Source organism: Hyaena hyaena, unplaced genomic scaffold (genome assembly GCF_003009895.1).
Source record: "Hyaena hyaena isolate Hyena2069 unplaced genomic scaffold, ASM300989v1 scaffold_1021, whole genome shotgun sequence".
NCBI lineage: Eukaryota > Metazoa > Chordata > Mammalia > Carnivora > Hyaenidae > Hyaena > Hyaena hyaena.
The window spans coordinates 234,842-249,948 of NW_024081654.1; the positions used below are offsets into that span (position 1 = coordinate 234,842).

A 15,107-nucleotide genomic window follows, 5' to 3' on the forward strand; every position below is an offset into this window, starting at 1 on the left:
ACATTGGCCTGAGATTTACTGCCAGCCTGAGAAGTTTAAATGTATTGCAAAGAACCAACATTCCTTAATGTGTTTCCTATGAAACATCAGTCCTGCCTGTGGCTCTGCCAAAACAAGTAGAAATAAAAAAAATCTCTGCAGCTCAAATTAGTTCAGGAGGTACCCCATACTCTATCACCCTCCTGAAAGTTTACCCTGCACATTGGCATAGAGAGGACCCTGCCAATCCTTCAGTAAAGAAACATGTTTAAGTTTACTTGACCCAGCATTTTCCTCATGTATTTAATCACAGAAGCTTGTTTTGAAATATTACTCATTACTCTTCCTCAGCACTAGTGTTTTATAAAACAAACTTTGGGAAACTGTGAGAGACAGTGAAGAAAGCTGGAGTTCTTGTGAAGGCCAGAGGCGTGTAGAAAGGGCTGACGGAGAGAAGACAGAGGTTAGTTGCAGGCAATAGGTTAAAGTTCTGGCTGCTATGGAAGTGGGAAGGAAATTATTTATTGGAAAAACAACACAAAGAGACAATCAAGCAGACTTGATGACTGATTAGCTACATGGGGGAGAAAGGCCAAAACGATGAGAAATAACGTTAAGGCCCCAACTCTGTGCAGCTGGGGTAATGGGGGTGCCAGAATTCAGTCAACAGATAGGGGTTGGAATCAGCCATTCATTTCTTCATCCAACTCCCAACCAACACAATCAGGAGAAGCAAAGGTAGCAACTGTTAATAAAATTCACATGCAGTACTTTGGAAGAACGTGGTCTCCAAAAAAGTTAGACTGAGATCTACCATATTAGCATCTTGTCAAGAAGTCCTATGTGAAGGTCCTCAGAAATTAGAAACCAGAATGAGCTCCAGGAGGAGCACTGTGGAGGCAGAGCTGTGAGCCCACAGGATGAAAAGGTAAAAAATAAAAGGAGACAAGATACGTGCTCTAAAAACAGAACAGAGAGCAGAGCAAAGGAGTGGCTGGGGGCGGAGTGGCTGGGGATGGAGAGCACGAACCAAGAAGGGGCTGTGATAAGAAGAAAGAATGATAGTATTCATAGATAAAAAATTTCACATCAAAGGGAACTACATAGTGCAGCTAGTGATTCATTTCTCCAAACTCCCAGGGAAGGTTAGAACTCAAGTATTGTAACCCAAGAGACTGGAGGTTAAGTGACCTAATAAATGTAGATACGTTTTTAAAAGGTGAGCAAAACCAAGTGCTTTCAAATAGAAGCTGCTAGTCATGCAGAAAGAAAAGAAGCTGGCAAACTTCATATATATTTGGAGGTAAACCTCTAAATGAATAAAAATGTAGTCAACAGAGAACACAAAATAGTTCTTATACGTGTTGGCTTTGGAGTTTCCTGGAGCAGGGTATCAGCTACCCTTACCTTATTTATTTCCCAGACTCTCAGATTGCTCATTTGTAAAATGGAGCTTCTACTTCATGGATCATTATGAGGATCAGATGACAGGATACACAGAGAATGTTGAGCACAACACAGACTGACACAGACTTACATTCAATAAATCTTTACTGGCAATAGGAGCAATTTTAGTGGCAAGAGAAGTTGCAATTTTTGTTGTTCTTGTTTTGCTCTTAGCAGACATGATCTCCAGAAAGCAATAAATTTGCCTCTGCTTTGCATACAGTAATGTGCAATTTATTATACAGTATTTTCTGTAAAGTGAAATATCAGTGTCAGAATCTGGAGTCTATATTGTTTGGTCACTTTACTGTATTTTAGGTATACCAATGCTAAGTGGTTTGAGTCACCAGTTCTTTCCGTCAAAACTGGGCATATGTATCTTTTTTAAAATTCAAAATGGCAGCCTTGACTAAGTGTACCAGATGTCTCGTAATGAATTTATATATCTCTTTCTGTTCAAAACATATTATTTCAAAATTTGGCAAGAAACTAGCTTTTTAAAAAAATCTATTTACTTATTTGGAGAGAGAGAGAGAGAGAGAGAGGAACAAAAGAAAGGGAGAGAGAGACAAGCAGGCTCCATGATGCCAGCGCAGAACCCAACCGAGGCTTAGTCCCACAAACCATAAGATCATGACCTGACCCAAAACCAAGAGTATGATGCTTAACTGACTGAGCCACCCAGGCGCCCCAAGAAAGTAATCTTTAATTGAATGATTTAATAATGGTGCATTTATATTAAGAATATTTTCCTGGGGTGCCTGGGTGGCTAAGTCAGTTGAGTGTCTGACTTGTGCTCAGGTCATGATCACAGTTTGTGAATTTGAGCCCCACATCGGGCTCTGTGCTGACAGCTCAGAGCCTGAAGCCTGCGTTTCTCTCTCTCTCTGCCACTCCCCTGCTCACAGTCTGTCTCTCTCTCAAAAAGAAACATTAAAAAAATAAAAATAAAAATAAAGAATATTTTCCTACTCAAAGATCCAAGGAGGCCATATGATATGTAAGAATGAATATTGGACTAGAAGGTTAACAATAAATAAATAAACAAACAAACAAATAATAAAGCAGGTTCTCATTCAGCTCTTCCAGTTAATACTACCAAAAGCCTCAGTTTCCTCACCTGAAAAGTGAAAAGGTTGACTTCATAATAAAGGTTCATTCATTTATACAATTCCATGATGCTGAAATAGTGATGAGTTTGAGTGACACTGCTCCTCTTTCTTACTCCTACTGGAAATTCTACACAGTTATTTCAAGTTTAGAACTATAGTATTTTAATATTGTAAGTAAGAAAATTTAGAAAGGTCTTCACTTACCACTGAAAATACCTCCACCCTCAGTTGCCAGAAGGGGAAAAAAAATCTGGAAAACTGAGTGGACATGGAAAACCAAGCCAGTTTGATTTGCCAGTGAGCACAGAGAACACCAACTATCAACTCCTTGCACCTGAGCAGACATGGAGGTGTCACCAGGTAGATGAAAGCCTGAGCACTTAAGTGGGCATTTCCTCTAGGGTGGGGTGGAGGGAAATGCTATTAAATTGGAAACTCCTCCTAACATCCTTCTCCAAATTCTAATCCTTGCCTTTATAAAGCCCTCTGCACCTTCTCTTCCCTTCCCAATTGAAACTGGTTGTTAAACTGTATAAAATGACAAATAAGTCAATGGTAGACATTCCAGCCCACCCCTCAGGTCAGATTTCATTAGAGGAATTCAGGCTCCACACTGACCTTGGGCATACTTCTTAAGCACAAAGCCTCAGTTCCTCGGCTGTAAAATGGAGCTGATAACATTACTTGACTATAAGATGGCTGTAAGTATCAAACAAATAAGATCAAATGAGATAGCCCATGAAAGTGTTTAGACACAGCAAACACTACATAAATATCAGCTGCTGCTGCTGCTACTGCATTTACTACCATTATTATTTGATGATTATGATGATGATGATGATGATGCCTATTAACTAAACCATCAGAACTTATCAAGCCCTTAAACCCTGTATGGACTACAATAGGTGGTAGATAAAAGATGACTCCTGACCTGATAACCTCAGGCTCCTCTTTCTTCTTTGCACCAACCTGTGGCCAGAAATTTTAAAGTATCCCTTAGAACAGAAGAGCATATAAAACAGAAAACAAACTGGTGTCCTCATGTCCTTTCCAATGCTGCTCCAGTGCTGGTGTGGGATTTCCCAGCCACCGCGTGTGACACAGTTGGGTTTTATTTGCCACCTCTCTCTGCTAGTTGAGCCTCAGGAGTGGTGTCAAACCCAAGTCCAGCTGCTCCGGCAGAAACGTCAGTGGCCACTTAGCTTAACGCCTCCTTGGCAGGGCTAAAGTCAACACCACAAATTCTTATTCTACAAGCATCTTGAGCTCTGGTTGCAAATTTCCTTGCTTTCCTGAGTTAAGGACAGATCCTTGGTGTTAAGGGACCTGGAGTTGCTTACAGTCTCGGGGGCCAGAAACCTTGCTCAAACACGGAATTACTAATTTGCAGAACCGCTGTCAGTGGAGATTTCTCATAAAATGGGCCTCGAGGTCACAGTTTCATTAAATTGTTGTATTCCCACTCCTACAGCCACTCTTTAATTGGAGATACCTGTAGGCATGCCCCAGGAGGTATGGAAGATGTGCCAAAACCAGCCAGGGCAATCCACAGCCCCCGTGCTGGGTGCACGCAGCAGGCAGGGCCCTCTCCGAGAGCAGGCACAGCAGCGCTGTGCACAGCTGGAAACTAATCCTTGGGGGGGGGGGGGGCGGTTAAAAAGTCACCTGGCAACTGCGAACCTCCTTGCACCCTGAGTTGCAGAAATCTGATATTTCCTGTTACTTGTGGGACGTGTAGTTGAGGTTATGTCAATTAAATGCACATCTGTGCTCAGTACATTGTACCCGCCTCTGTGTTATGTAGTCTTGAACTTTCCTTTTGAGTTGGGATTCTGAAGGTTAGGGCTAATGTAGCTATAGGCACAGCTAATTGAATCTATGGGCTCTGGGTTTGGGCATCCACATTTGGGCTGCCTTTCAGTGCCTCTGGTCTTGTAGATGGTTAAGAGATTTAATTCTCTCTCACAGTCAATGTCTCTCTCCTCACATCCCTTCCAATGCTGCTCCTGTGCTGGTATGGGATTTTCTAGCCACTACGTGTGACACAGTTGGATTTTATTTGCCACCTCTGTCTCTGTCTCTGTCTCTCCCTCTCTCTCTCTCTCCACACACACACACACACGCACACACACCTCTTATCGGTGAAAACTTTGCCACTACGTACTATTTCCATGTCTGAAAACAGACATTCTGCCAGCAAGGAACTTATCTGATTCAGATCTCTCCATTGGGTGGTTAGGTTAATCTTTCACCCACTACTTTGCCAACTCACAGTAAGATAACATTTTACTTAAACCAAGTGCTACATGCACAACAGACAATGAGTGGCCTTCTTGGCACCCAGCTCCCGGTCCTGTGACGCGCAGCCCAAGCAGAGTGGGAGCCGCTTGAGGCTATAGCTCTGACTTTGGCAAGATACAGCATTTGCATGAAAGCTTTATAAAGTTTATTTAGCTTACTTCAAATATTTTATTTTAAATAAATCACCCAAACCAAATTTAATTCTTTTCATTTGGACAAGGAGAGAGAACGCCCATGTTATTAAAAGACAACAATGCTTTTCATTCTTTCTTCAGGTCTGATTTGAGATGTCTCTCTTTTTTTATTTTTTGATGTTGATTAAATCATCATTGCCCTTTCAGATGAACCCCACAGAGATGGCCCTACAATGAGGGAGTACACCAAGTTTTAGCCTAATTGCTGCTTTTTACCTACTGAATTGTAAATTACTACTTTTGCAGAGGAGCCTGTGAAAATGTTCTGCACATTTACCTCAAGTTTCCTCTTTGCTATTCTTTTCAGGGGTCTGCAAGAACCCCCAGACACTACCAAGACAGACTAACCCAGTCAACAAGGCAGTAATTATGTGGGATTTTAGAAACAGACAATCCAGTATCACCTCTGCTGGAAATAATGTGACACTCACTTAACAACAACAGATAAACAAAATAAGTTTTAGAGTATTTGAAGCTATATATTCACCCCTTTTCATTTATGTATGAAACTATATTCGAATCTAAGTATTTACTCTTGCCTCTTTCCAAAGGATTGTGAGTAGCTTACAGGCATACATACTAAATGATTCAAATCACATAAGGGTAGACATGTAAGATGAAGTAAGGAATAAGCTTATTACTCAAAGGCTGCATGCCATTAGAGGTGGGCTACAATTTTATTTCTAGCTTCCTAGCAACTAAAGCAAAGACAGTGACTTTAATCGGTCAAGATTAATTATGCTTTTATAATTTTTTGGAGGGCTAAACAATGAAAATATAAACACACTCAATTAAATCCAGAGGCTTCTGGTCTGCCTTTTTTATACCAGCTTTGGTCTCCTACTTCATCTACTCACTGGATGTCGGGAGTAAGTTACTGTTACTGGTACCACAGTTGTTCATTTCTGCATTCACCCCTGCTGTCACCCTTGTTAGTGGTACCGATCATTCTCAAGCACTTGCCCTGGGAAGGGGGTTGCACATGACCCCCAGAGGAAGTTTGGCAATGTCTGGAGACATTGCTGATTGTCACATTCTCCAGGAGAGAAGTGCTACTGGCCTCCAGTTGGTAGAGATCAGATACTACCAAACAGCATACAGTGTGCAGGACATAGCCCACAACAAAGAATTACCTAGTCAAACTATATAGTACTGAGGTTGAAAATTGTAGCAACTGGGGTGCCTGGGTGGCTCAGTCAGTTAAGCATTGACTTCGGCTCAGGTCATGATCTTGCGGTTTGTGAGTTTGAGCTCTGCATCAGGCTCTGTGGTGACAGCTCAAAGCCTGAAACCTGCTTCGGATTCCATGTCTCCCCATCTCTCTGCCCCTCCCATGCTCATGCTTTATCTCTCAATAATAAATAAATATTAAAAAATTGCAGCAACTAATAGGGTGTGTATGATTTTGTTTGAATAAGATAGAAATCAGTCACTTTTCTGGTTTTAGAAAACACTAGCCTTAGTTTGTACTTCAGCCTTCATTGGTCTCTGGAAACCCATATGTAAGAAGAGCTTTTGTAAATGACAGAGTAGGAAAAAATGAGCCCAAAGTTTGTTCTAGATCCTGGATATAATGCCAAGGGAATTTCAAAATAGGATATCTTTAGGCCATAGCTAAAGGACATCAGAATATGTCTACCTGAATGTGTTAGGAAAATCTGGGTACTCTTTTAAAAAATTGGAAGTCATCCCATCTCTTAACTCAGTCTGCATAAATAAACCTTGCCAATAGAATGTGTTTTACAGCATTGGTGGAAGAACTGCTGGAGAGCAAGAGAGAGTAAACAGATGGAAAGAACACCAAAGGAAATTGAGAAATAGCCATCTGATGATATCATGTAGATTTGGACCAAGAAGCACATGCCTGGGCTCTTCCCGCACTGACCTGCTGGATGCAGGTGCACAGGGTCAATGGTCTCCCTGATGCCCCAACAGCTGGGTGGTTTTCTCCCTTGCCAACTGCCTCTCATAGTGACAGAAGTTTTACAAATACAATAGTTAATATGACCTGTTAAAGACTTGGTATGATTTTGTCATGTCCATCCTTCTATGTTCTTTCTTTTGTTGTTGTTGTTGTTCTTCTTCTTCTGATAAGACACCATTATTATAGATTTGGAAAGGCTAGCTCAGTGGATAAACTAGTAATGAAATGTAACTTTTCTCTCAACTATCTCAATAATCATCACTTTCATTCTTGTGACATTAAGTCAGATAATTCAAGATTTGGGCTGTTTCTGCACAAGACTAATCCTATGTATTTATTAAACTGATAAGCCATGATCCTGCCTGGCAGCACTGTGATTCGTAGATGTAACTTATCTGTGCTAACGCAAATGGGAAAGGTGAGCTAGAAAATCTTAGGAGTTCCTTTGAACTTTGTGTCTGCTTCAATAAGGAAATATGCAAAGATCTTCACTGACATGGCTGTAGAGGAAAGCTTCATCAGTTTAAATTCTACTCTGCTCATCCAGAAAGGAATGAAGCTTGAGGTAGCCTCTAAACCATCCATAAACACAGTTTCCACAGAGAGTCTCTGGGAGGATGATTAAATGTAATAATTTATATACATTTTGGATCAACTGGTGTGTTAGTCATAGTAATTCTTCTTCCTTCACTAACTGTTGGACTCTACTAAGTCATACTCGGTTGGCTCCCTTTGAGTTGTGTTATGTATGGCATTCTCTTAAAATAAAAATTATTTTACCAAATCTACAATTTAATTTTCATTAATTCAATCAACATTTTAATTTTTTTAATGTTTTTTATTTATTTCTGAGAGAGAGAGAGACAGCATGAGCTGGGGAGGGTCAGAGAGAGAGGAAGACACAGAATCCAAAGCAGGCTCCAGGCTCTGAGCTAGCTGTCAGCACAGAGCCCAACATGGGGCTTGAAACCATGAACCATGAGATCATGACCTGAGCCGAAGTTGGACACTTAACTGACTGAGCCACCCAGGCGCCCCTCAAGCAACATTTTTATCCAGTATATAATGTATAATTGTTTAATTTATGATTGTATAATTTATAATATATCACATATGTATCTATTGTCCAAAAAAACTCACAAAGCCAGGATACCTTTTAGCTATATAAACTGATTTTAAACATGTGGAATAAAACAAACTTGTTCCCACCTGAAAGCTGCTTTCAACCATCATCTAAGCCCACTTCTCTAAGGCTAACTAGTTCATAAAATACTTTCTAATAGATTTCATGGCTTTGTTAACTTTGCTTATACATTAAAACAATTTGACAGTGACATTACTAATACTCCCCTTTTGATGAAACACTTCAGAAAACTATCTGTCTACAAGAGAGTATAAGAAACTCATTTTAGAATTAAGGCACACATCGACCAATATCTATCATATCAGATATCCCATGCATATCCCAAGCAAATGGAAATGAAAAGAAGGCTGGAGTAGTTATATCCATATCAGACAAAATATACTTTAAAACAAAGACCATAATAAAAGGCAAAGGGTATTACATAACAATAAAAGTGTAAATGCACAGAGAAGATATAACATTTTTATGTTAATGTCATATTTATTTATATTAAATGATTAATTAAGTGTATATTAAACGTTACATCATAACATGTAACACTTAGGAATATATATGTACCCAACATAGGAGTTCCAAAATATGTAAGGCAAATATTAACAGAACTAAAGGGAGAACTTGAAAGCAATAAAATAATAGTGGAAAACTTTAATATCCCATTTTCATCAATGGATAGAACATTCTGACAAAAAATCCATAAGGAAACATCAGCCTTAAACAACACATTAGACCAGATGGACTTAATAGATATTATACAGAACAGTCCTTCCAAAACCAGCAGAATACACATTCTTCTCAAGTGCACATGGAACACTTTCCAGGATAGATCACATGTTGGGCCATAAAAGTCTCAATAAATTCAAGGAAATTGAAATCATATCACTTATCTTTTCCAACCACAATGGTATGGAACTAGAAATTAATTACAAGGAAAAAAATGGGAAATACAAAACATGAAGATTAAACAACATTCTACTTAGCAACCAATAAGTCATCAAAGAAATCAAAGGAAAAAAAAACAACTAGAGACAAATGAAAACAGATATGCAGCATACAAAACCCATGCAATGCAGCAAAAATGGTTCTAAGAGGGAAGTTCACAGCAGTACAGACCTACCTCAAGAAATAAAAAAATCTCAAATACACAATGTAACTTTTATACCTAAAGGAAATTTTTTAAAAAAGGACAAACAAAGCCCTAAACTAGTAGAAGGAAGGAAATAATAAAGATCACAGTGGAAATAGATGAAATCAAGACTAAAAAGACAATTTAAAAGATAAATGAAACTAGGAGCTGGTTTTTTGAAAACGAAATAAAATTGACAACCCTTAGCTAAACTAGCCAAGAAATAAAGGAGACTCAAAGAAATAAAATCATAAATGAAAGTGGCAAAGTTAAAATTGATCTCGGAGAAATACAAACGATGATAAGAAACTACTCTCAACAATTATATGACAACAAGCTGAATATCCTAGAAGAAATGGATAAATTCCTAGAAACATACAATCCTCTAAGACTGAATCATGAAGAAATACAAATTCTGAATAGATGGATTATTAGTAAGGAAATTGAAAGAATAATCAAAAACCTCCCCCAAAACAAAATTCAGGACCAGACAGCTTCACTGGTGTTTTCTACCCAACATTCAAAGATTTAATACCTATTCTTCTCAAAGTTTTCCAAAAAATTAAAGGGTAGGAAAAGTTTCCAAACACATTTTTAAAGCTAACATTACCCTGATACCAAAACTACGTAAAGATACCACCAAAAAGGAAACTACAGGCCAATATCCTTGATAAACATACATGCAAAAATTCTGAACAAAACATCAGCAAATCAAATTCAACAATACAGTAATAGATCATATACCACAATCAAGTAGGATTTATTCCAGGGATGCAAACATGTATTCAACAACCACAAATCATTCAATGTGATACATCACATTAACAAAATGAAGGATAAAAATGATATAATCTCAATAGATGAAGAAAATAGACAAAATTCAATATCCATTTATGATAAAAACTTTCAGCAAAGTGTATATAGAGTGAATATACCTCAACATTAGGTCATATATGACAATCCCACAGCTAACATCATACTCAATCATGAAAAACTAAAAGCTTTTCCTCTAAGATCAGGAACCAGATAAGAATGCCCCCCTTACCACACAGTACTGGAAGTACTACCCAAAGCAATTAGGTCAGAAAAAGAAATAAAAATCATCCAAATCTGAAAGGAAAGAGAAAGACTATCATTATTTGCAGATGACATCATACTATGTAGAGAAAGCCCTAAAGAATCCACCAAAATAATTAGAACTAAAAGTGAATGTAGCAAAGTTTCAGGGTACAAAATCAATATTCAGAAATCTAGGCATTTCTGTACACTAATAACAAAACTTCACAAAGAGAAATTTTTAAAATTTTTCACTCACAATTGCAGCAAAAAGAATAACATATCCAGAAATAAACTTAACGAAGGAAATGAAAGACCTGTACACTGAAAACTATAGGACAGCTGATGAAAGAAATTGAAGAAGACACAAATAAATGGAAAGATATTTCATGTTCATGGATTAGAAGAATTAATATTGTTAAAATGCCCATACTACCCAAGGCAATCTACAGATTCAATACAATCCCTATCAAAATACCAATAGTATTTCTTACAGATCTAGAACTAATAATACAAATTTGTATGGAACCACAAGAGACCCCAAATAGCCAAATGAGTCTTGAGAAAGAAAAACAAAACTGCAGGTATCACATTCCCTGCTTTCAAACTATACTACTACAGTAATCATATTTTTTTGGAGAACAAAAACAGACATGCAGATCAATGGAACAGGACTAAGGGCCCAGAAATAAACTCACCCATATAAGGACAATTAACCTATGACAGAGGAGCCAAGGACATAAGATGGAGAAAGGACACTCTCATCAATAAATGATTGTAAGAAAACTGAACAGCCACATGCAAAAGAATGAAACTATCTTTCACTATAAACAAAAATTAACTCAACTGGATTTAAAGACTTGAATGTAAAATCTGAAACTGCAAAATTCTTCGACGAGAGCACAGGCAGTAAACTCCTTGACATGTCTTAGTGACGTCTTTGTGAAGTGCCTCCAAAAGCAAGGAAAACAGAAGCAAAAGTAAACAAGTGGGACTAGATCAAACTAAAAAGCTTCTGAACAACAAAGAAAACCATCTTCAAAAGGAAAAGACAACCTGCTGAATAAGAGAAGATATTTGCATACCTTATATCTGATAAAGGATTGATATTCAAAATATATAAGGAACTCATACAATGCAACAATGAAAAAACAACCCAATTTAAAAAATGGCAAAGGCTCTGAAAGAAGACATCCAGATGGCCAACAGACACTTGAAAAGATGCTTAACATCACTAATTATTATGGGCATGAAAGTCAAAAAAGCCACAATGAGATATCACCTAACAGCTGCTAGAGTGGCTATTATCAAAAAGACAGGAAATAACACGTGTTAGGATGTGGAGGAAAGGAAACCCTCGTACACTGTTCGTGGAAGTGTCTAGTGGTGCAACCAGTATGGAAAACAGGATAGAGCTTCTTCAAAAAATTCTGCCATATGACCCAGCTATTCCACATCTGGGCATTTTTCTGAAGAAGACAGAAACGCTAATTTGAAAAGATCCCTGCACTTCTATGTTCACTGCAACATTATTTACAACAGCCAAGATATGGAAACAATCTAAGTGTCGTCTAATACATGAATGGATAAAGAAGCTGTGGTATATTTCTATAATGGAATATCACTAGCCATCCAAAAAAATGAAATCTTGCATTTGTGACAACATAGATGGACCTTGGGAGTATTATACTAAGTGAAGTAAGTCACATGAAGAAAGATAAATACCACGTGATTTCACTCATACGTATAATTTAAAGCAAACAAACAAACAGAATAAAATTTAAAAGAACCTCAGAGATACAGAGAATAGACTAGTGGTTACCAGAGGGGAAATTGATGGGGGGAAGGTATGTGTACGAAATGGATGAAGAAGGTCAATTCTATGGTAATGGATAATAACTAGACTTGTGGTAATTATTTTGTAGTGTATTCAGATGTTGAATTATAAAGCTGCACACATGAAACTAAATAAATTAAATAAGTAAAGTACAAGTTGTCTCAAAACCATATGAATTGAAGGGGGCTAAAATGGCAATTTGCTAGTCATTATGTCTACATGTGGGCATAACATGGAACCTGCTCTGCTCTGAGTGATTAGCAGTGAGGTCTCAGCCAGCTTTCAGAATAAGCCATGTTAGAGAGAACCGTCAAGAACTCAGTTAAAAAGAACAGAAATGGGGTGCCTGGCTGGCTCAGTCAACTAAGCGGCTGACTCTTAATTTTGGCCCAGGTCATGATCTCATGGTTTATGCGATCAAGCCCCATGTTGGGCTCTGTGCTGGCAGAGGAGAGAACCATTAGCCTGTTTTCTCCCTCCGTCTCTGCCCCTCCCCTGCTTACACAAGCATGCGCTCTGTCTGTCTCTCTCTCAAAATAAATCCATAAATATTAAAAAAAATAACAGGATGGCCAAACCATTGCCATTCTAAAGACCTCTTGTTTAGCTCTGCCAACAGCAACACCAAATGTGCCAAGGTGAAGTGTAAAGAGGGTGGGGTTGGACCGGAGAAAATAAGTGTGGCTGTTTAGCTTTATAATGACAGAAGGAAAATCCCTCCTAGATTATGTATATTGTTTGTTTTGCTGAATATCATCCTAACTGCTATGACGGCAGATGCTATTACTTAAAATGCATATTAAGTTACCTGGTCCTTGTTAAAACCTCATCAGACCATTTAACTGCTAAATTTCTCTTAGCAACAAATTCTAATGGAAACATCTCAGTGGTGCTTCTGAGAGAGGGTCACGCCTGATTTCGAGTATCTGTAGAAAAGTGGGATGGCCCCATCCCATCCTAGAGTCACAAAAGGTGCAAAAACAAATACCACCATTTTTCCTGTTGAATTATAAAAGGTGAAACAAATATTAATAGTAATTTCCAAAGGAATTAACTTACTTTCAGTGCAAATAGGACAGCATCCTTTTCTGTTGAGAATTTTACCCTGATCAAGAGGAAAAAAAACAAAAACACAAGAGCTTAATGTTAAGAAACAGGGAACACTGAGGATAAAACTCTTTGTTGAATCTAATACCGGTCAAACCAATGAAATCGGTCCAAGCTATATTTGAACTCAATGCCCAGATGGTGATGATGATAGTGAAAATGAACTTCGAAGTATCAGGTTCTAATGCCAGGCAAAGTCATTCAGAAAGCTTTCCTGTTCTGATCCTCTGAGAAATATAATATCCAAAGGACTCACTGGTGTGATTTTTCTCACATGGAAGGAAGATGGAGATAGTCTGGATTCAACCTTTTCACTGATATCCAGACTAGCCCTCCAGAGACCTAGTGTACACACATAAAAATGAGAATTTTCTGTCAGTCTCTCAATCCATGTAATACCTTTGATCTATCTTTGCTTGTTAGAGGTGCCTAAACAGTAAGTCATAACCCACATGCAGGCCTATGGATGTGGACAATATCTGTGCTACAGATCAGATTCAGTCAGATTTTACTTTCAGAAAGTGGTATGCTATCCATGTTAAGTCACTGTTATGCAGTCAAAGCCAATGAAGCCAAGGGTTTTGAAATGCTGAGTAATTTTCCATTACCTTTCTGGAAATACAGTGTAATCTCTTATCTGTTTCTTCTAATTTTTTAAGTGCATGACATTAAAACAAGAAAACATATTCTCAGGGTCAATATCAGAGAATGGCATTGTCTTATCTCTGACTCAGTGAAGCTCAGAGAGAAAAAGAAGTATGGTCAATTGCCACTACTGATCAATTGCATGTAGAATAGAATAGAATAGAATAGAATAGAATAGAATAGAATAGAATAGAATTAGGTACGCAAAAAAAAAATCATACTGACTTAAAAAATGCTGGTTGATAATTGAAGAACTAGAACATCATCTGATTCATTTTTGCAGCAGCCAGGCCTAAAATGGTACATTAAAGGCTGTGACGACGTTGAGACTTAAAACTCAGTTCTACTCTACCCTCCCCTGGTTTGGGGCATTATGACATATTTTCATTGCCTAGAGCTCTATTCATTTCTATTTGGCACAGAGGCCTCCTTTAGTTTTCTTGTGACTGAAAGAAGCCGAAGACAAAATCAAATGAAATCTGCTCTAGCCAAAATCAATGAGGTTGGCTCCCCCTGGAGTAGTGGCCCCAGGGGAGCGCAGAACTATTTGAACCAAGACCCTAACAGAGGGTGACTATATGAACCCCCACATCTGTACCTTGGCAGAAACCTCCATCTCCTTTCTCCTGGAACTGAGTGCAGCTGATAATCTCACTGAATCATATAAGGAATAAATCAAGCGCAAGCTCTGAAATCCAGGCTCCCAAGTTATATGTAACTAGCTGTAGAACTCTGTGGACACGTGACCTCACTGGTAAGAAGGGTCTAGTAATAGTGCCCAACTCAGAGGGGTGGTCTCAACATTAAACAGAGGAAGTCCTGTGACTGTACAGCAAGTCTCAGTACGTATCAATGATGATGAGATGGCAATGTTATAATGACCTGTCCTCACTGGAACCCCCCACAAGCCTTCTCACAACCTCCCTGACTCTGTGGAGGACTTAAGGGGAGGATGGACAGGAAATCCAACCATTAAGCCCTTCAACCCATACTTCTGGAAAAAGAGAGGAGCAGTAGCCAGGAAGAACAGAGCAGGGAATATAGTTCGCTTCTTTAAAAAAAAATTTTTTTTTAATTCCTCCAGGCAATGCAAGGGAGGGGAAATATGCATTTAACAGGGTTTCCATGGTAGAACTAAGTTATCTTCCAAAGTCTTTGCACTGGCCCCTGAGGAGGGAAAGTGTGAACCGGAGGAAAGGCTGGAAAGCTGCCTGGAAGCAGAAAGGTGGCCCCTGGGGC

At 38.6% G+C, this 15,107-nt stretch overlaps 1 protein-coding gene across 1 annotated transcript in view; it reads right to left on the bottom strand.

Moving 5' to 3' along the window:
• The window catches only part of BMPER (BMP binding endothelial regulator), a 253,623-nt gene that overhangs the window by 88,026 nt on the left and 150,490 nt on the right, over positions 1 to 15,107 (bottom strand). The window contains exon 11 of the mRNA XM_039221814.1: positions 13,176 to 13,221. Coding sequence (XP_039077745.1) covers positions 13,176 to 13,221 — 46 coding nt within the window. The remainder of the gene's footprint in view (positions 1 to 13,175; positions 13,222 to 15,107) is intronic.